The 22,057-nt window shown below is 36.8% G+C and overlaps 1 protein-coding gene across 2 annotated transcripts in view; it reads right to left on the reverse strand.

Annotated features, from left to right (window-relative positions):
- LOC150077386 (fatty acyl-CoA reductase 1-like) overlaps window positions 1-22,057 on the reverse strand; it is a 292,403-nt gene that overhangs the window by 19,828 nt on the left and 250,518 nt on the right. For both annotated transcript variants that reach the window (XM_090386667.1, XM_090386666.1), the window contains exon 13: window positions 18,236-18,363. In XM_090386667.1, coding sequence (XP_090242793.1) covers window positions 18,236-18,363 — 128 coding nt within the window. The remainder of the gene's footprint in view (window positions 1-18,235; window positions 18,364-22,057) is intronic.

A 22,057-nucleotide genomic window follows, 5' to 3' on the forward strand; every position in this document is an offset into this window, starting at 1 on the left:
CAAAACAGGATTAACAAGAAACAGTATTTAAAGCAGGAGTGATAACTTGCTTGCTGGTTACTAGGATGACTTGCTTGCTTGCTGGTTACTAACACACTAGGCTAGTCATTCAACATTACACATCACTAAGAATAAAAACACAAAATACATGAATGGTGTTGCAGAGATACTGAACACAGCAGGTTTGAAAGAATCCTAAGAAACTGCTGAAACAAAGCTATGTACATGCCCTCTACAATAGCTACAGAAATTGTATGTTGCATATGTTCTTCTTAAATAGTTCGTCAATATTTTTGCTTACAATGTTTCAAGATAAAAAAAAAAAAAAAAATCCCACCAAGGGTTTTTAATTTTAACTTAAAAAAAAAAAAAAAACAGATGGTATTCAAAGCAAATTTTTATTATCAACAGATTAAAAACAATAAAAAAATTAATATCAAAAACAAATTAACATAAAAAGTCAAAAGTCCTAAAACGAAGTCCAAGTACATGTATGAAATATTGAATTTTTTCCCCAAGTAGTGTATCTTATTTAAGTTAGTAGAGTATATCAAATTAAGGTGTGTGTGTGTGTACACGCACACAGTCTGACCTCTCTTTAACGAACTTCCATATAGTGATTTTTTCTATTTAGAAATTTTTTTTGATTTCCTCATGGTCATTAACATTGAAAATAGTTTCTGTATAATGAAGAAAATTTCCATACAATGAAATGATTGAGACACCTGAGTGCACATTGTTCACACTGACATTTAGGCAATATAGTTGATTCTGTAAAAATCAGGGATTAAGAGCTGTTGTTGTTATTTGGTTTTTTAGGAGCATTAGCAACTAAGGCTATATTGCTCCGGGAATATGCGGTGGTCATTCCCTGACCTTTCCGCATCCTCCGTATTTGGTGGTGACGGGCTCAAACCCCAGTCTAATCAAGAAGCATGTGCTACGCACTGCTGCTCCTTCCCACCTGGTTATGGAGGCGCCTGGATTAAGAGCTAAAAAGGATTAGAATTAATCCTTTAGATTTAAAGAGCTAAAACATTTCACAATTTAGTGGTGCCTGTAAAACCTATGCAACTACTGCCACCTTAACAAGATGGCAATGATACAACCAGCTGTGGGATTCAAATAATTTAACAACCGGTTCGCTGCCCTAATGACTGTTCTAAGTATAAAAAAACTATATATCGAAAGGTAATTTATTATTTCATGCAGTTAATACTCAAATAAGAACAATAAAAAAGGTCCACAAAACTAGATTATGTTATAAGAAAGAGTTTTAAAATATTAATGAAAAAATATGAAATAATACCTGACAAAAAACAATGAAACTGTTATTGCTTCTTGATTGGCGTCTTCACTTGCAATTTCGCTTTTATCCGAGCATTGAAGGCTGAGTGATTTATCCTTAACCATCTTTTCACTGTAGGAGTAGGATCCCATTCCTTTAGAGGTAGGCCGATTAGAATAATAGTCATTGTGTTTGATTTATTAGAAACAGTTAGGCGACTTCTCTTCTCTGAATATATTATGTTCATCTTTGAAAAACCCCTTTCCGCTTCTGCTGAACTTAAATTAAATGTTCTGACAATATTTTTAGCTCTTTGAACACTTTCTGGAATTGCATAATTCTGGGAATTTTTTAAAACGTTTTCGATGAAATCTCGATAATCATTAAAATCAATTTGGTAATTAAAAATGTCAATAAATATGAGCAATTGTTCTTCAGCTGCTTTCCATGGAACCAGTACTTCTTCAATATTCCAGTAATCTGTCTCCAAAAATTGAGAAATTGTAATTTATTCCTATCTTGAAATTGGCTACAACTTGCTTTTAAATGTTCACAATCCATTAGTCTTTTTTTCAAATTTGTTACGATGTTTTCTAAAAGTCTTTCCTGACAAATCAATGATTTTATACAAATTTTATATTTTTGAGGGTTTCTGAAGTAATTAATTCATCAGCTTTTCGAATGGACCCTTTTCCTTTCTGAGCATTTGAAATGCTTTAATAGATCTTATCATGAGTTTTTCAGCCTTTAGTATGCCTATGTTTCTTGCTTGCAGTGCATTTGAAAGAAGAGAAATTTCATTTAAAATATCAATCATCAATGCCAAATCAGTTATAAAATATATATTTTCAAGACAGGCAGCCATACATAAGTACTTTTTTATTTAAATAACTTTTTTATTTGAATAAAAATAGTGATGTAGCGCTGGATAAGCGCGCCACAGCTAGGGTTGACCTTAAACTACAGGCAGCCCATCTTGGTCCCAAAACTCTACCAATCTTTATAATTTAAATTCCAAATTGTTCGGATATTTTGGAAAGTTCAATTTGGTTCTTATTGGATTGATGAAAATAGTATATATCTTATCAATAAATATTTTAAAATGACTGACTTGCTTTATTTCCTTTATCAAATCATCTAAAACAAGATGGAGGCAATGATTTAAACAGTGCCATATTATGTTTGGAAACTCTTTTGCAATCCTAGTGCTCACTCCGGATTTTCTCTCAAGCATAACGCTGGCACCATCGGAGCAAAATCCTATTAAATTTTTTTCTAAGTAGTTCTTAGTAAGCCTAACATCATTTAAACTTTCCATAACTGAAGAACATATTGTCTCCGCATCTTGTTTTTCCAATTCAACTAGTTCAACGAAAATTGTTGGTAATGTAGCTGAATCCTCAACTTTTAAGAAAAGTATAATAACTGGTTTGCAGGATATCGTTGAAGTTTCGTCAATAATCAAACATATTTCAGATTATTTTCAATAATTTTATTAAATATTTCTTTTTTAATTTCCTTTGCAATGAAATCAACTACTTTCACAGCAGCTTTACGAGAATATGTTCCTATTCCCATATCTAATCCATTTTTAATTTGCACTTCTATCTCATCTCCTATGTCTGAAAACGGTTTACATCTTTTTGCCAGCCTGTAAACTGTATTAAACACTCTACAAGTAGCACTTAAATATTTTTCACTCATCGTATCTATTACTTTTGTTATTGACTCCTGTTCATATTGTTTTAAGTTCGTTTTACAAATGTTATGAGCTTTTGATGAAAAATGTTCTTTCATATTTTTTCCTTAGAGAAGCCTGGTGTACCTCTTTATTTTTCCCTGATGCCATTCTTTTCCATTCTTTTGACACATGAACACCTTTCTCTTTTATAAAGTCATATTTTGCACAATACTCGCAACCTAACTTTTTTGTTAAAAATTACCAGTCAGTCATATTTTTCTTTAAAATTGTTATATTGTGGAGTTGTTATTCTTTTTTTATTTCAATAATTGACGTGCTGCTTTCTTCAAGTTGGAGTGGTTGTGCTTGTGACTGTTTTGTACCATCCAAGGCCAATTCTGATTTTGGTTTCTTATTGTCTATATTTCTCTTGGTTCGTTGTGTCCTAGCTTCCTATTGTTTTTATTGATCGGGGAACACCAACGCACTCATAATATCTCGTGTGAATTTAGGGCGTAACACAAAGCTGAAACAAATGACAGTGTGTCATCCTCCCTGGTTGTTTGGCACTTTTTCTCCCTACGTTATATATTCGTTTACTTAAGTTACAAACGCGAGGGAATAAAAATGTAGTATTTCATCAAAGGTATGATGAGTTTTATGAAATGAATAAATAAATATTACAGCATAGTTCCGTCTAATTTTTTTCACCTATGGACCGAATGAACATTACTACGGGCACTTGGAATACGCTGTTGCGTAGATGAACATTAAAGAAGAGTAAGGAATGTAAATTTGTGATTTCCACATTGGGTGGCTGCCCAGGCGCCCACCTTAGAGAGAACCCTGATCACAAGTGCAATTTTAACAACCGGTTCGCCGAACTCAACAAAAAATTAGGTATCGGTTCTACCGAACCGGCTGAATCCCACCACTGGATACAACCACACCTACTATACAGAGAAGGTGCACTGGTTAACTGCTATTTATGTGTCCACACACATTGGCAAAGATTAAGGAATATTCCCAATGTGGACTCACATTCACAGGAATCGCACTAAATTTCACTCGTCTGTTAACATGGTAGATTCAAGTTGTCCCTAAATCAGTTTTGTTTTATCTGCTGTGCAAGTAACCTTACAATGTCTGAGAGGAAATCCTTAAGTGTATTAAAAAAGGTGGAAGTGCTTAATAGTGTAGATCGGGGAATTAAAAAAAAAAAACTATAAAATATGGTATCTCATTAGCATTTCAACCATTCTGAATAACTTTCAATTCTCAAACTGTTTGAGGAAACAGGACCCTGTCGGAAGCATGCGAAATTATGCCTATATGAAGATGTAGATGAAGTCTATTTTAAGTGGGTGAACTTTGAGACCAAAACATGCCGTTGTTGTTGTGGTGTTTTCTGGCACAAGGGCAACTTAGGCCATATTGCACCTCCCAAATCAATTCAATTTAAATATAAGATTGTTTGTACAGCAGTTAGAAACAGTCATACATTTGAATTTGTTTTAAAAAGAAAAAGAATTCAGAGAGATTTGCTTCTTTGCCTATGATGCTATTGAGAGACAGAGGTTGTTGCAGATCTGAAATGAAATTAAAAGCCATTCGTCAGGCATTGTTAAACAAGTTACATTCAAGGGCTATATGTTTTACTGTAAGAGGTTGTAAGTAGTGCACACACTGAGGAGGATCATTCCCTGCAAGCAGATATAGATGTGTGAGGCAAGTGCGACTTATTCAGATTCTGGCTAAGATTACTTTTCTATTTTTACGAAGGCTAGAAATCCATAATTGTGGTTCGGGTTTTATTTGAAATAGCTCTATTTGTTTGCATTTTCCACAGAAGTGTCCATTGTTCCATGCATGTTCTTTTGTGTCTATAATCACGATATGGGACTAGATCATTTGTTGAAGCTACATTAGAAGGATGCTTTGCAGCATCGTGCACATTAATTTCCTGGAATACCACTGTGGCCAGGGATCCAAGAAAAGATGTTTGTTGATGCTCATGAAGCTGCATCAGCTTATGTCTTATGAGTTTTAATAAAGGATTGTTGGGTGAGGAAGTGCCTTTCAAAGCTAACATAGCACTTTGTGAATCAATATATATTATACTTTTATTTATTGACAGCAGTGAGATATTTTTCAGAGCAAGCTTAATGGCATGAAGCTCAGCGGTATAATTGTTACATTCGGCTGGAAGTGAAAATGAGACAGTTTAGAAGGGAAGACAGCAGCTGCACCCACTTGATTGTCAGACTTTGAACCATCAGTATAGATCTTGGTAAAGTGGGGGTACTTTTGTGTATGAGTATAATGTAGTTGTTGGATGTTAATCTTTGCTATGGAACCTTTACCCCATTGCTGAAAGTATTCATCAGAATAAAGTGAAGGTAGTCCACGGGGGGGGTTGTTGTTGTTTGGTTTTTAGGAGCATTAGCAACTAAGGCCATATTGCTCCAGGGATATGTGGCGGTCATTCCCTGACCTTTCCGCATGCTCTGTATTTGGTGGTCACGGGCTTGACCCCTAGTCTAATCTCCATGGGGGGGGGGGATCTGGATTCTTTGATTCTCTAAGGATATTATCTAACTGGATGTTCCAGCTTTCTACAAGCATCTGCAGTCTGATACCAGCAGGCCGAATTGTTCTCTGTTTATTTGCATAGTGGGTTTTCCACTGGGGATCATGCAGGAGTGGCCAAACAGGATGAGTAGGCAGGCTTTTAATTTTAGCTGAATAATTCATCAGCAACATCTTTCTTCTGATGCTAATTGGAGGTTTGTGAGCCTCAACATAAAGACTTTGAACTGGTGACGTTCTGTATGCACCTAGGGCTATCCTAAGAGAGGAATGTTGGATGAGCGCAAGATGGGCTAAGGTGCTCTCCCTAGCTGAGTCAAACAGGTGCTCCGTAGTCTAGCTGAGATCTAATTAGGGACTTATATAAGTGGAGCAGGGTATAACGATCTGCACCCCAAGATGTACTGGAGATGGCCCAGAGTATATTCATTTTCTTTGCGCAAGTGGTTCTTAGATATTTTATGTGCTCCTGGAAGTTTAATTTCTTATCAAAAATTAGCCCTAAGAGACTAATACTGTTTACGATTGGTAGAGGGTATTTGGCCAAATGCAACTCAGGTTCAGGATGCATTCTGTGCTTTGTGCAGAAATGTATGGCTGTAGATTTGTGGCTTGACAGTCTGTAACCATTTTGTGCCATCCATAATTCAATGTTATTAATGGATATTTGTAGATGCCTCTCGATATAGTTCGTATTCTGGGAATGGCAGGGTATGGTAAGGTCATCTGCATAGAGATATGAATCAACTGTGTTTGGAATGCGGTTTGTGATATTGTTTATTCGTAGTGAGAACAGAGCTGTGGGACTCCATGTATATATGTTTGAGATAAAACCTGCCGGTACTTAACTTGCAAAGATCTGTGTCGAAGGACGCTTTGAATAAAATATGGTAAATGCCCTCTCATATGAATAGAATGGAGATCTCTTAGGATGCTGCGTCACCATGTTGTATCAAAAGCTTTCTCTATATCAAGGCATATCATGACGAGATGTTGATTTCTGATGAATGCATTTCTTATGATTGATTCAGCTTTTGTCATGAGGTCTATGGAAGATCTATTCTTTCGAAAACCAAACTGATTGTTACTGATTATGTTTCGGGATTCAAGATACCAGGTGAGATGATGGTGAACCATTTTTTCCAAAGTCTTGCTCAAGCAGCTGGTTAGAGAAAATGGTCTATAATTGTGTGGATTCGAATGATCTTTTCCAGGCTTCGGTATAGCTATTATATAAGAATGTAGTAGTAGTAGTGGCATGTGATGCAAGAAAGCGAGTGTATGAGCTTATGCAGCATCAGCCAAAAAAAAAAAAAAAAAAATCACACCATTCCCTCCAAATGCCTGTCCAGTTCCTCCTTAAATTTATTCAACCTATCAACTTCCACAAAGTCAGATGGAAGTTTGTTCCAGCAATTAACCACCCGCTGGCTAAAGGCAAATTTCCGCACATTATTCTACATCTGTCTTTTCTTAATTTGAATTTATGCCCCCTTAGGTTCGTAATCTGAACAAGTGGAAGGATCCCATCAGAATTCAGCGTGCTCAACCCATTCAAGGCCTTAGTGTGTGCTATGCACTGCTGCTCCTTCCCACCTGACTACGGAAGCACCTTCTGTGTCCATGCTTGATAGGTGAGATTGCTTCAAGTCAACAGGATCAAATTTCTGCAAATTATCTAATGTTTGACAATGGGGGGGGGGGACTCTCTGGGATGGAACTGTTAATTGTGTATTATTGCATTAGTCTACTACGTTTGGTGGAGATGGATGATGATCCGAGGGGACTAATCAAGCCCAGTCTGAGATCTATGTGTCTGGAAGGATGGATACTTCTGTCTGACATGCTACTGCTTGATGACTAAGTAGCAGAAGCATAAGTGCATTTTGGCATACTTAATTTTAATTGTTTTCTTGCCTCTTGGTAGGAAACTTTATTTTCAATTTTATACTTTTGTATTTTTTTTCCCAACTTCCAAAGGTCGCAGTCTTTGGAATATGCCAGATGGTTGCCCTTGCAATTTGAACACTGTGGGGTTGATGCCTTACATTCTGTTTGTGCATGAGCTTTATACCCACAGTTTGCACATGCTGCGTCTCCACAGCATGCTGTCTGGGAATGGCCGAATTTCTGGCATTTAAAACATCTTAGGGGGTTTGGAATATATGGCCAAATGTAACAGTTTAAATATCCTGCCTTGACTGAAGCTGGTAAGTTTGCAGAACTGAAAGTTAAAATTATACTCCGGGTAGGGACTAAACTGCCATCTTTATGGATCGTGATTCTTTTTGCCTGTGTGACTTTTTGTTCTTTAAGTTCCTGAACAATTTCATCTTTAGGGATGTTCAATAGATCCCATTCAGTGATCACTCCCTTTGAAGAATTGAGGGTGTTATGTGGTGTGATTTGAACTGGGATTCCACTCAAGGATGCGAAACACAATAATAGTTCAGAGTGTCGAGAATTGGTGGTCTCTATTAACAAATCTACAGTTTGGAGACGTTTCACCATTTTTGGTGAACCTGCGGCATGTTCGAGGCATCTCTGAATGATGAAGGGGGAGAGTTTGCTCACAGGCTGTGTTGACAAAATGTATTATTAGGAAAGCTGGTGATTCCTGTCTGTCAGTGTCCTTTTTCATTCTCTTCGAGAGAGAGAGAGAGAGAGAGAGAGAGAGAGAGAGAGAGAAGTCACGGTTAGTATCGTATTTGTCACTATGTTGAGAGCACTTCAGCTCTAAATGTGGAAATTCACTTGTTTCCATTTTTGCTCCTTTTAGCTCCGAGGGTTGGTTTTTCCCCCATGTTACTGGCCCTGCCATGTGGAGGCAGGAGTGCCACCAGTGACCAAGCGGTTGTTGAAGTAGTGGATTTGGTTAGTGATATATATAAATAAGAAAAGAAAGGTGGGTTGCCTTTCTGGGTTCTTACTTTTGACTTTTAAAGCACAGAACCACTACAAGTAAATAAAATAACAGCCACACTAGAAAATAAACAAAACTATATCACTTTGGAGATCACTTTATAATCACAGGAAGAAAATCGCTTGGCACTCGGAGCCAAGCCAATAGCAGGACCATTAATAAAAGAAAAGGATATGGAGTATGCATCTTTTCAGGGGGCATAAAATATTCTAAGCCAGATCTGGTTGGCTGGAGAAATTTAAAACACACCATGGCTTACTCTAAAAAGTTATCTCTGGTAAAAGTGGGGTTGTAATCAAAGAAGACTGTACCCATTGGAAAGAAATATTTTTGAAAAACATGGAGGATTACCAGCCCAAAGACATTCAATATTGATGAAACAGGTCTATTTTTTAATATGTTTGCCAAACAAGATACTGACTTTAAAAGGTGATAAATGTTTAGGTGTAGTTGACTACAATTACAACAAAAAATCTTGGACAACAAGTGAAAAATTTTTGAACAGTGGATGTTAACTGATAGAAAGATGATGAAAGAAAACAGAAAAATCGCATTGATTGTCGACAAATGCCCTGCCAACTTTCCTTTGGTAATTTCAAAACTTACAAGTGGGAAGCTTGTTTTCTTTCCTCTGAATTCCTTGTCTAAACTGCAGCCAAGGCATTGTCAAGAATTTGAAAATGCACTACCGAAGGTACATGCTGAAAAAAATTATACCAAGAATGGAAACCAACCAACCTATCGATTCTGTTATAGATTTGCAGATGTGCATATCAAAGTTGGTGAAAGTGTGAAGTTAAGATATAACGAATCGATGATTAAGAATTGTTTCACAAAAGCAGGTTTTGCTAAAACGCCAATTAACAGCAATGAGAGGGATGAATTACTACATGATATTGGGCAATCTTGGGAAGAGTTCCAAGCAAGGTTTGATCAGTTCAGAAATTAATCTTCACAAATTTTTAGTAGTTGATAATGATGTCATAGAAGCTGAATATCCAGGTGACTCCAACGTTTTGGAGCATATTCAAAGTACCCAAGCACGGTACTAAGTACTATAGGTTCTAATACCTCTCGTGTTTGGGGTTTACATAAAAAGTGACAATATTGATGAGTTGGATGAAAATGAGGGCAATATTAAATCTTCCAAACATGAAATGTTGGCAGCATTTGAAACTTTGTGTCAAGGCCTTCAGTGAACAAAATGAGAAAGAGAATATATGTGTTTAAACAAATGTCAACATTTTTATGAATGATGTACAGTAAAATCCAATGTACAACAAAAAATAACCTAATATTTTACAAAATAATTCTTAAAAGTGTACTAATATATTGAAAGCATCAGGTAAGAAGTAATTTATTAATATTTATGTATTAATAAATTAATTGTTTTAAAATGTTAGAAAATTTATTCGTTCCCATTTATTTCCCATCTTTTACTATATTTCTGAATACTAAATTACAGTATTTTTCATTGTTGAAAATGTCATCTGTATATAACAAAATTTCTGTTTAACGAATTTTTAAGTGAACAATAAATTTTGTTATCATCATCATCATCAGCCATTTTCAATCCACTGCAGGATGAAGGCCTCTCCAGCAACTTTCCAATTCCTTCTATTTTGAGCACTGGCCATCCATTTACTACTCAAAAACTCATGAATTTCATCTATCCATCTCCGCCTTTGTCTTCCAGGTTTTCTTCTAGCTCCTCTTGGCATTCTGTTATTTTCTTAGTCCATCTGTCATGTCTTCGAGCTATCTGTCCTGCCCAAGACCATTTTAGTTCTTTAGTTTTGATAAGAATGTCCTTTACTTGAGTTTGCTGCCTAATCCATGTGTTTCTCTTCTTATCTAACAGTGTGATTCCCAATATAATTCGTTCCAGTCTTCGCTGTGTAGTTCTTAGCTTCTCTTCCATTCTTTTGGTGAGTGCCCAAGTTTCACTTCCATAAGTCATGGTGGGGAGTATACATTGATTCATTATTTTACGTTTCAGACAAACTGGGATATTGCTCTTCAGTATGTGACTATATTTCCTGAATGCTATCCATCCAAAATTTATTCTTCTCTTGACTTCCAGCCATTTATCATTATTACAGCTAATAACTTGTCCCAGATAAGTATATGACTCCACCTTTTCAATTACTGCTCCTTCAATCATTATTTCCCTTTCCGTGGCATACTTTTTCATCATTATTTTTGATTTAGCCGTATTCATCTTTAGTCCAAAATCCTTACTAACTGTGCATAACTGATTAAGATTTTCCTCTAATTCTTTGGGATTGTGGCTTATGACCACAATGTCATCTGCAAATCGTAAATGGTTTAGGTACTCTCCGTTCACATTGACTCCTTTCTGCGACCAGTCTAATCTTCTGAAAGCTTCCTCAAGGGCAGCAGTAAACAGCTTCGGAGATATTGTGTCTCCTTGTCGAACTCCTTTCTCGATTTTAAATTTGCTACTGTCTTTGTCTAGTCTAATAAAGGATGTAGCACTCTCATATATTTTCTTCAAAATCATAATATATGGAGTATCTATGCCTTGTCTTTCCAGTGCCCGAAACATTGCCTTATGCTGTATGGAGTCAAATGCCTTTTCATAATCCACAAATGCCAGGCATAATGGTGTTTTATATTCATTTGCTTTCTCCATTAGCTGTGATATTACGTGAAGGTGATCCATAGTTGAGAATCCTGTCCTAAAGCCAGCTTGCTCTTTCGGTTGATTCTCATCAAGTATTCTTTCTAATCTGTTAGTAATGACCCTTGTGAACAACTTGTAGATATGGGATAACAAGCTAATTGGTCTATAATTTCCAATTTCTGATTTATCTCCTTTCTTATGCAGCAAAACTATGATTGCATTATTCCACTGCTTAGGCATCACACCTTTTCTAATGCACTTTGTGAAGAGCCTTGCCAGTTTTTGTGTTATGTCTCTTCCTCCCAATTTTAACAACTCTAAAGTAACTTCATCTTCCCCCGGGGCTTTCCGATTCTTCATTTTCTTCAATGCATGTTCTACCTCATCAGGAAGAATATCGGGTATGTCGTATGTGTTGCTACTTTGCAATCCATCTTCCCCACTGCTGGTATCATTCCCTCGCTCCTTGTATAATTCTCTATAGTAGTCTTCTGCTATTTGAATTATGCCTTCTCTGCTGTTTATAAGTACACCATCGCTATTCTTCAGTTTCAGTATCATTTGTCTTTCTGTATTACTGCTCATGGCTGCTGATTTAAATCCTTTGTTTTCCCTTAATGCTTGTTCTACTTTTCTTGTGTTAAATCTTCTTATGTCCTCTCTGAGTTTATTTCTAATGGCTTTGCATAACTCAGTATACTCAATTTTCTCCCTGTCAGTGTTTTTATTGCTCTTCGTTTGTCGTCTTTGGTTCATCATGACAAGTGTTTCTTAACTAATTTTTTCTTCTTTGGATTTCTGTTTCCCTATAGGTTTCTTGGGCTTTATCACTTTCAGAAAGTTGTAATATTCCTCATCGATATCTTGGTCCTGAGCAGTCTGTAGAAGCTCAAACTTGTTCTTAAGTTGCAGTACATACTGCTTTTTCTCCTCCTCTGTTATTTCAAAAACTTTTGTATTATTTACTCGAGTCAGTTTTTTCCTTTCCATTATCTATATCAAGTGTACATCTTACCGTTCTGTGATCACTTCCAACATTTACCTTATTCAGAATGGTAACATCATTCACAATATATCTTCTGTTAGTGAGGATGAAATCGATTTCATTAGTTGTTAATCCATTTGGACTCTTCCATGTCCACTTTCTGTTCACCCTTTTTTTGAAAAAAAGGGTTCATTACTGACAGTCCTTGAGATTCTGCAAATTCCACAAGTCTTTCACCTCTTATTTCTTTCACCAATTCCAAAATTTCCTATAGTTCCTCTTTCTGCGCTGTTTTGCCTTTTTCCAACCTTAGCATTGAAGTCCCCCATAATAATAGTGTAGTGGGTTTTCTGCTCATCTAGAAGACTCAATTTCAGTGTACATTTCTTCAACCTCTTCATCATCATAGCTCGATGTTGGTGCATAAATCATAATAATCTTTAGCTTGTACCTCTTAGAAATCTTGAATATTAGTCTTGACACCCTTGGTGATGTACTTTTGAATTCCAAAATGTTGTTTTTAAAATCTTTATGGACCAGAAACCCAACTCCACCTTCACTCCTTTCACTGTTTACATTAGTGTACAGCAGATTTCCACTTGATAAACTTATAAGTGATTCATTTCTTCTTCTTGTTTCAGCCAAACCAATGATATTCCAATTCACATTTTCTAATTCCTTTTCCAGCTCTAATATCCTGTCTTCACCGATGAGTGATCGTACGTTATAACAGGCCAAGTTCAGTTTCCGTGCATGGCAGCCTGGTCGTACCCAGAGATTCTTAGCACCCTCTGCTTCCACTCTGATCCTCTCGCTGCCGTAAGAGGGAGAGTGAAAGCTGCTGGGGACTGAGGGCCATTTGTATTGTTGTGCTCTCATTGCTGGAGGGTTTGGTCTTTTCCTCTTCACGCTGACCAGGCGTCTTGAATAGAACCACTCTACACGTTCGTTGCCACCTAAGTGACGGACCAGGGCTTACCATCGAGAAGGTGTGCATGAGTGGATTTTAGGGAGGCAGGCCAACTGGACTTCTCCTAAATCTTCTGTAATAGAGAGATGTTGGATCCATCAGTGTTTTAGGCTGAGTGTCTGATAACACACAGGATACCTGTTCCCCTCTAAGCCCCCTCTAACAAATTTTGTTAAATAGAGGTCCAACTGTACACACACACATGGTTTTTTTTCCTGCTGGAAAAGTGTTCTGAAAGTTAAAAAAAGAAATAAAAAATGTTTCATTTCTGAAACATTTTTTTAGAAAACAAGAAATATTTTAAAATAAAATTTGTTATTACTAATGCCTTTGCCACAATGTGTCACTGGGCAATTAAGTAGATGCACAGCATGACTTTGTTTGTTTGTTTGTTATTTGGTTTTTAGGAGCATTAACAACTAAGGCCATATTGCTCCGGGATAAGGGGTGGTCATTCCCTGACCTTTCCACATCCTGTATTTGGTGGTGACGGGCTCAAACCCCGGTGTAATCAAGAAGTGTGTGCTACGCACTGCTGCTCCTTCCCACCTGGCTACGGAGGCGCCCTTGACTTTGTGACTCATCCTATTGAAGCATTGCCAATCAATGTTTAATTTTTTTTTTTTTTTTTTTTAATGTAAACCCCAAACACGAGAGGAATTAGAACCTACAGTACTTAGAACCATGCTTGGGTTAGAGGTTGAGAAGGCGAAAGAAGATATTTGTTGACATTGGACGAACTTCTGTAGACTGTAATTTTCAGGAAATACCTATGAATGAAGGTTGTTCCAGAAAATGGCAGTTGAATGAACAAATGAGGAAGATGAAAAGTTGGTTCTGTGAGTTTGAAGTTGGACAGAAAATGGATGTTGACTGGTGGCGACACCTGTTTGGACTGTTTTGAAAGAGAGCGAGAATTATAGAAGCCAATTCAGAAGAACAGTGCCCATGGAAGTATCTGTAGAAGAGGCATGCAGCAGAAACAGTACATCTATAAGACTGCAAGTGGAGAGACTCTCTTAGAGATGAATCATTAATTAACCTAACTGCCCTCTTCTGAATGGAATCAAGAAGCCTGAGAGAGGTTTTGGGGGCACCACCCCAGATGTGGAAACAATATTCCATGGCAGGGCGGATTTGCGATTTATACAGAATGAGCAGCTGTTTGGAAGAAAAGTGACGCTGAGAGCAAAAGAGAAAACCAAGTTTTTTAGATGCAGAGTAAGCAATATTTGTAATGTGCTTGTGCCAAGAGAGATTGGAAGTCAGGGTAATCCCCAAAAGAGATATCATTTTGCATAGAAATCAGAGTGTCGCTAAAGATAAGCACAGGAGCAGAAGAATCCTTTTTGCGAGATATAAGACAAGACTGAGTTTTAGAAGGGTTGAAATCAACTAATTTCTCTTTGCCCCACTGGAGAATTACCTGAAGATCCGCATTTAAGGAATTAGTAGCAGATTTTCAAGAAGTCGAAGCTGATTGGGCAGGACAAAGTTTCTCAAAATGGAAAGTGGAATGCAATGTGCTATCATCGGCAAAACTATGGATACGATTTCCAGTCAATGGAAGAAGGTCATTAATATACAAGAGGAAAAGAGTGCGGGAAAGAACTGAACCTTGGGGGACACCAGCATTAGTGGAGAAGTTAGAAGACAGAGAGCCATCTACCATCACCCTCAGTGAGCAATCAGAGAGAAAACTGGATAACCAATTACTAAAATCAGTTGACAAACAATAGCATTAGCATTAGTAGAGGCATTTGATGCAAGAAAGCAAGCTTATACAGCATCAGCAAAAAAAAAAAAAAACCACTTCCACTTCACCCCTCTGTTCGTTCGAAATACTTGTCCAGCTGAGCCTTAAACTTATTAAGGTTATCAACTTCCAAGACAAGGGATGGAAGTCTGTTCCACCAACCAACCAACCACCCGCTGGCTAAAGGCAAATTTCTGCACATCTCCTACATCTGTCTTTCCTCAATTTGAATTTATGCCCTCTCAGGCGATTATTCTGAATAAGAGGAAGAATCCCATCAGCATTGAGCATGCTCAAACCATTCAAGGCTTTATACACCTCTATCAGATCCCCTCGCTGGTGCCTAGTCTCTAGACGCTAATTTGCAAAACTTAAGCCTTTCTCCGTAAGAGCACCCCTTTGTTCCATTCACTAATCTTGTTGCCCTTCTCTGTACTCGTTCCAGCAGCTCTACATCCTTCTTGAAATGAGGCCTCCAGACTTGTATACAGTACTCAAGGTATTGGCTGACGACTGCCTTATACAAGGGAATAATTCTCTCCTTATCCCTGCTAGAAAAATTCCTATATATCATTGACAATACACCATGAGCTATTCTTGCTGCCCGTCTGCACTGCTCAGAGAACTTCATATCTGCCTGGACAACCACCCCCAGGTCCCTTTCATTCTCTACCACTGTCAGTGTAGTACCACAGAGGTGATATGTTGCTCTGGGGTTGCTGTTTCCCATCTATAGTACTTTACATTTGTCAATGTTAAACTTCATTTCCCACCTCACAGGCCATCTGCTCAACCTTTCCAGATCCTGTTTCAGCAGCATAGTATCAGTAGTGTCCTCGCAACCTGCCAACCTTCATATCATATGCAAACTTGGACATTAAGCTTGATATACCATCATCAATATCATTTATAAATATAGAAAACAATAATGGAACCAACACTGAATAAGATGGAAGCTTGTTTAGAAGACCTTTATGCCAGACATGATCGAAAGCCTTTGAGATGTCAAGAGCAACTACTTGTGTTTCACCAAACCTTTCCATTGAATGAGTCCATAAATGAGTAACATAAGTCAGAATATCACCAGTGGATTGACACTGACGGAATCCATACTGGCGATCGTTGATCAGACGGAAGGTTTCTAGGTAGTTTAAGAGTTGGCGGTTAATTGATTTCTCCATTACTTTAAAAAGAGTAGAAGTAGTTGCAATAGGACGATAATTGGATGGGAGGGATTTGTCATTCTTTTAAGAAACTGGCTGGATATGAGCAAATTTCCAAGCAGAAGGAAAAACACCTTTGGAATAAGAAAGTGAAAAAAGGCGGCAAAGAATAGGAGTAAATTCAGGAGCACAAGTTTTGAGAACAAGCGGAGAAATGCCATCGGGAACTGGAGCTTTCTTAGCATCAAGATTCGTCAAAATCCTTCTGACATCCTTTTGACGGAAGACCACAGGAGGCATTGAATGGAGCGTGTTGGGAATGGTGGGAGGTGTTTTACCAAGATCATTAATACATGAGTTGGAAGGAAAATGGGATGCTAGCAGGTCAGCTTTATCCTTGGCTGAAGTGACAACAGAACCATCTGGTTTGGACAGAGGTGGGAGCACAGATGGGCAAAAGTTGCGGCCAATAGCTTTGGCAAGAGACCAGAATGCTTGGCTACCATTAGGGCAAGAAGCAAGTTTTCTACTCTTAGCCTGTTCAAACTCTAGTTTGGACTGATTAATAACTGCTTTACAATTGTTGCGAGCTTTGGTGTAGGCAGAAAATGAAACTGGAGAATTAGAAACATGCCAATTACGATATGCAACATTCTTCTCTTGAACAGCCTTAGCACATTTATTGGAAAACCAAGGTTTAGATAAAGGACGAGATTTAAAAGTGGAGTGTGGGATAAAGGATTCCATTCCTGCAAGAATAATTTCACCGACACGATCTGAGCAAATGCTGATATCAGAAGTTTTGAAACCGTAATCTGAGCAAGGAAAAGAAGTCTCGCAGGTCATCCCATTTTGTATTCTTGTAATGCCAAACACGAGGTTGGGAATAGCCATGAGATAAAGGCTCCATTGAAGAAGACAATCACCAAGTTGTGATCTGAAGTGCCTAAAGGACCTCTCACTTCGACCGTGTACTTAGAAGGGTTGTTTGTGAGAAAAGAATCAAGTGTATTGGCTATATGATTAGGATTGTCCGGTATTCTTGTAGGTAAATGAACAATCTGTACAAGGTCATTAGTAATTGCAAAAGCCTCAGCATCTCGACCAGCTGGGTTGGTGTGACTAGAAAATGGAAGCCAGCTGGAGTTGTGAATATTAAAATCACCAAGGAAAATTACCTCACTGTTAGGAAAGTTGGACTGGAGAAAGTCAAGTTGCAAAGAGAGGAAGTCAAAGAGCTCCAAGTGATTAGTGGAGTTGGGAGAACGTTAGAGACAACAGATGAATTTGATACAATGAGGTAGAGTGATTTTAAGCCAGAGAAGATCAAAGAGAGGAGATTCAAAATTGCCAAGTCTCTGACAGGGAATATCAGAACAGACATATGCAAAAGTACCAACTTTGAGGCAAAAGGAATCATACAGCGAATAATTTGGGCATCTGAGATGAGCAGTAGTTGAATCAACCGATAACTGAGATTCTGTCAGAAAAAGTACATGGGGTTTGGCAGAGTGTAAATGGAAATGGACATCGTTGAGATTAGAATTGAGACCACATATATTTGTAAAATTAATTAGGAAGTGCTAATTAATAATAATAACATTTAATAAAACCATAGAATATTCAGGGCCATCATGCAGCTGTAGACAAACAGTAAAAAAAAAAAAGAAATCTCAGTAAGAAATATGAAAACATGCTTTTACTGTGGATATCTTTATAAAACCATTTTGAATAATAAATAATATCCATTACTTTTTGGGCAATTTACTATACTTTTTTAATTTGAAATGTCAAATTATCTCTCATGATTCCATTATTTAAAGGCATCGCAGGAAATGAGAATGTTTATTGTACAAGTGTTATATTATCGAGGTCATCATAAAGGAAAAGGTGATTTTATTAAACACACTGTGAACAAAGAAACTAGTGCTGGCGAAGTGACCAAAATGATAAAATAATTTTTTCCTTGATATCTCAGATTAAAAAAAAAAAAAAAAAAAATATCACACTGAAATATGACTTTGTAAAATCTCCAAATTTGCTGCATTGATTTTCTAAGAAATCAATTTTCTTAGGGAAGGACACTAGACCCCTCTTTCCTAGGGGGGGGGACTTTATCAGCATTCTGGAAGTTTTTATTTTATAAAAAAGCCTTGTGTGCGCATGCGCGCGCGCACGCACACACACACACACACACACACACACACACACAAATAATGACAGAAGAACTTACATTTTTAGGGCCCTTCTAGCTGCTGGAATTGTTTTTGGGTCTTCTTTTAAAAGAAACTTCCTGAATCCTAGAACATTATTTTCTAAATATCTGTTCCAGTTCACATTTCTTATATCAAAGCTGAAAATCTGAAAAGTGCAATTAATTGAAATAAAATTAAACTATATATTTGAGATGTCTGATATCTAATATGATTAATTCATTAAAAGCAAATTTTATAATTTTAATATACTTCAAGGTAGATCATGGATCATTTGAGATGTGGAAGAAAAAGGCCAAGGTGATAGAAATTCAACAGTTTCACTTTGTCAAATTTAACAGTCATGCAGATGAATTCATCTAATGAAACACGCTTCAAAGAACCAAACCCATATTTTAAAACTCACTGCAGGAATTCAGGAAACTCCTTTGTGAAAGGGTTAAAACTAGTACAGTACTTTTAATTGACTCTGCCTCTAAAAATTACACAATTAAGTAGCATAAAAGCCATATCAGTAATTGATTAATGTGATTTGAAACAGTGCACATTAATTGCATTGAGTTGGTCATCAGCTAAAAACTTAAAAAGTTAGCTATGATTTGGGATGGGATAGGAGGTGGAACAAGTTTACTAAAAGAGGCATTCCATTTTTAAAATATGGGTTGGGTTCTATGGAGAGAGTTTCATTAGATGAGTTCGTCTAGATGACTATTAAGTAACATTAACAGTTGTATTCATCAAAATTATGAATTGTAAACTCTTCTGATATAGTTATGCTGCAGTATAATGAGAATATTCAAGTATTGTCTTTCCAGTCTGACCATGAAGATGCCTAGTCACATTATGCATGGTCTGAAATAGATGGGATACTACTGCATGAAGTCTAGAAGTAGAGAGAAAAATACTAGAGGAGGGTAAGACTCTTGTGCATTGCTGATTTTTTATTTATATGCATTAAAAAAGAAATTGTTCCAATCATTTCAAAAATGGTTTAAAAATGAGAATGCAATATTGGGACTGTTTTTCATATTTATTAATATTTTAATAACATTCAATTTTCAGGGTTTTTTTTCCCTGCCTGCTATTAAAGAAGCATAAAATTTTATAAGATTTTACAAAATTAAATATTTCTTCAGTATTATACTCAAGGTGAATGTAATATTACCATTATATTAGCAACCGGTAAGCAAATTTCCAGACAGCTTTTGCTGGCTGGTTGCTAAGAGGCACTAAGTACACAGTGGTGTTATGCATGAATCATCTTGTAGAGGTGATCAACACAAAGCTGGTTTGAAGGAACTTCGGGAACTGCTTTATTAAAGCTATATGTACATGCCCGCTACAATAGCCTCAGAACTTGCAGGGTGCACAAGATAAAGTTCTAGGTTATATAGTCTGGCACAACCATTAGATCAGAGGGGTTACATTATTTTGATAATGAATACAATCATCAACCATGTTTAGCAGCCACATGAGCTTGAACCATGGTCCACTAAAAGCACATGTGCTTTTCACCCTGACCATTTGGCAATGGCATCTGATGTGCTTCTTAATTAGTTTACCATTAATGAAATTTACTGATGCCATATTGAACAAACAACTGTACTAGCAATAAAAGTGGATGAACCATAATGAATTTTAAAAAATCTGATGAGAACATGCTAATGAAATGATAAATGGATAGAGTTGTAAACAGTAGCCTTTTTACCTTCAAAGAAAGAAGTGGAATGTGAAATAAACATCTATACTGTAAAATGATTTCTGTGAAGTAAAATTGGCATCATAAATGATTCCTAGGATTTGGGATCTATTATCCTTTCCCCATACCAAAAATCAAGAGGAAAGAGGGTGATATCTGGGTTGATTCCTTCTTGGGACCACACAAAAACTGATAAAAGGAAAAGTATTTTAAATGGGAGTGCGATAAATATTAGAAAATGCATGACATTCATAGAACTGATAAGAAAACAGCACTGATGAGAAACAGTATTTAAAGCAGGAGTGCTATATGATATTATATTCCTGAAATATTTGATACTGTTATGGGTGCTTATATGCTTTTACCAATGGCATATGGTGACTTTATGAATAGGTGAAGTAGTGGTGCTAGCAATGTTTATAAATATGGTGGCACCAACCTAACATCCCAAATTTCCTTTTTTTATTTAATTATTATAAAAAACGTTTTTGGTTTTTGAATTCTGCTAAACATATACCAACAATTTCACCTTTCCTGATGGATTACAATACTTAATTTTTTTCAGATGAGGGAAAAAAAAAAGTTTGGAAGTTACTTTTTAAACCCAGTTATTTTCTACAAGAACTGTTATTAATACTGCAAAAAAACAAAATATAAATATGAAGCAATTAGTCTCTTCCATTCAAGCTTTATAAAATCATTTAACACTTCAAGCTGGAGTTGCAAAAATCAAATGGGCACATCATGGACAAAGTATACCAAATAGTTTTTGGAGATAAAGGCCAGAAGTAGTTGATGTGGAACTTAAATTTTCTTAATTTTGACACTATATTAGATAATAAAATCAAAAAATAATTCAGTTAAAAGTAGTAGTAGTAGTGGCACGTGATGCAAGAAAGCAAGTGTATGAGCTTATGCAGCATCAGCCAAAAAAAAAAAAAAACACACACCATTCCCTCCAAATGCCTGTCCAGTTCCTCCTTAAATTTATTTAACCTATCAACTTCAACAACGACAGATGGAAGTTTGTTCCAGCAATTAACCACCCGCTGGCTAAAGGCAAATTTCCGCACATCTATTCTACATCTGTCCTTTCTTAATTTGAACTTATGTCCCCGTAGGTTCGTAATCTGAACAAGTGGAAGGATCCCATCAGAATTCAGCGTGCTCAACCCATTCAAGGCCTTATAGACCTCAATCAGATCACCGCGCAGGTGCCTAGTCTCCAGCCACTGCAATTTGCAGAACTTAAGCCTCTCTTGGTAAGAGGATCCCTTCATTCCCCTCACCAATCGTGTTGCTCTTCTCTGTACACGCTCAAGCAAATCTACATCCTTCCTAAAATGAGGCCTCCAGACCTGTACGCAGTACTCAAGGTGTGGCCTGACCATTGCCTTATACAGAGGGACAATCACCTCCTTTTCCCTGCTAGCAAAATTCCTATATATCATTGACAAAACCCCATGACCTGCCCTAGCAGCCTGTCTGCATCTCTCAGAAAACTTCATATCTGACTGCACAATTACTCCCAGATCTTTTTCATTTTCTACCACCTTAAGTGTAGTACCACACAGTTGGTATGTTTCTCTGGGGTTACTTCTACCCATATGCTTTGGTTTGAATTTTATTGGCGCATAATAAGTAAAATGCAATGGACGAAAGATTGAGGTAACTGTTACGTAATTTTTAAACTTTATTAAAAAAAAATTCCTTTTGAATAACTTTTTTTTTTTGAATAAAATGTATTGACTTTTGATGAAGCTGTTTAAAGCCTGCATTAAGTTATTTATACAGCAATTGCAAAATTTGACTAATGGCGCACCCACATTTAGGTTTATAACCTTAACCCTGCTGGCAACTAATATTGTACGGTTTACAAAAATAAAAAATTAAACATGGTGGGTAGGTAAACTGTATTGTTTGGAGATAAAGTAAACACCTACTATAATTGTTTCTTTCCGAATTGGAAAGATGTACATTATGGAGACCAACGTTTCGTGGTAGTTTCTTACCACCTTCAGCGACAGCTGTCTTTGTAATATCACCATCACAAAAGGTAACTAGAAAATACCACGAAACGTATGACTCCATTACGTACATATTTTCTAATTCGGAAATAAACATAATTATACCAACGTAGGTT

Source organism: Mastigoproctus giganteus, chromosome 12, assembly GCF_048544385.1.
Source record: "Mastigoproctus giganteus isolate SK-2022 chromosome 12, ASM4854438v1, whole genome shotgun sequence".
Classification (NCBI taxonomy): domain Eukaryota; kingdom Metazoa; phylum Arthropoda; class Arachnida; order Uropygi; family Thelyphonidae; genus Mastigoproctus; species Mastigoproctus giganteus.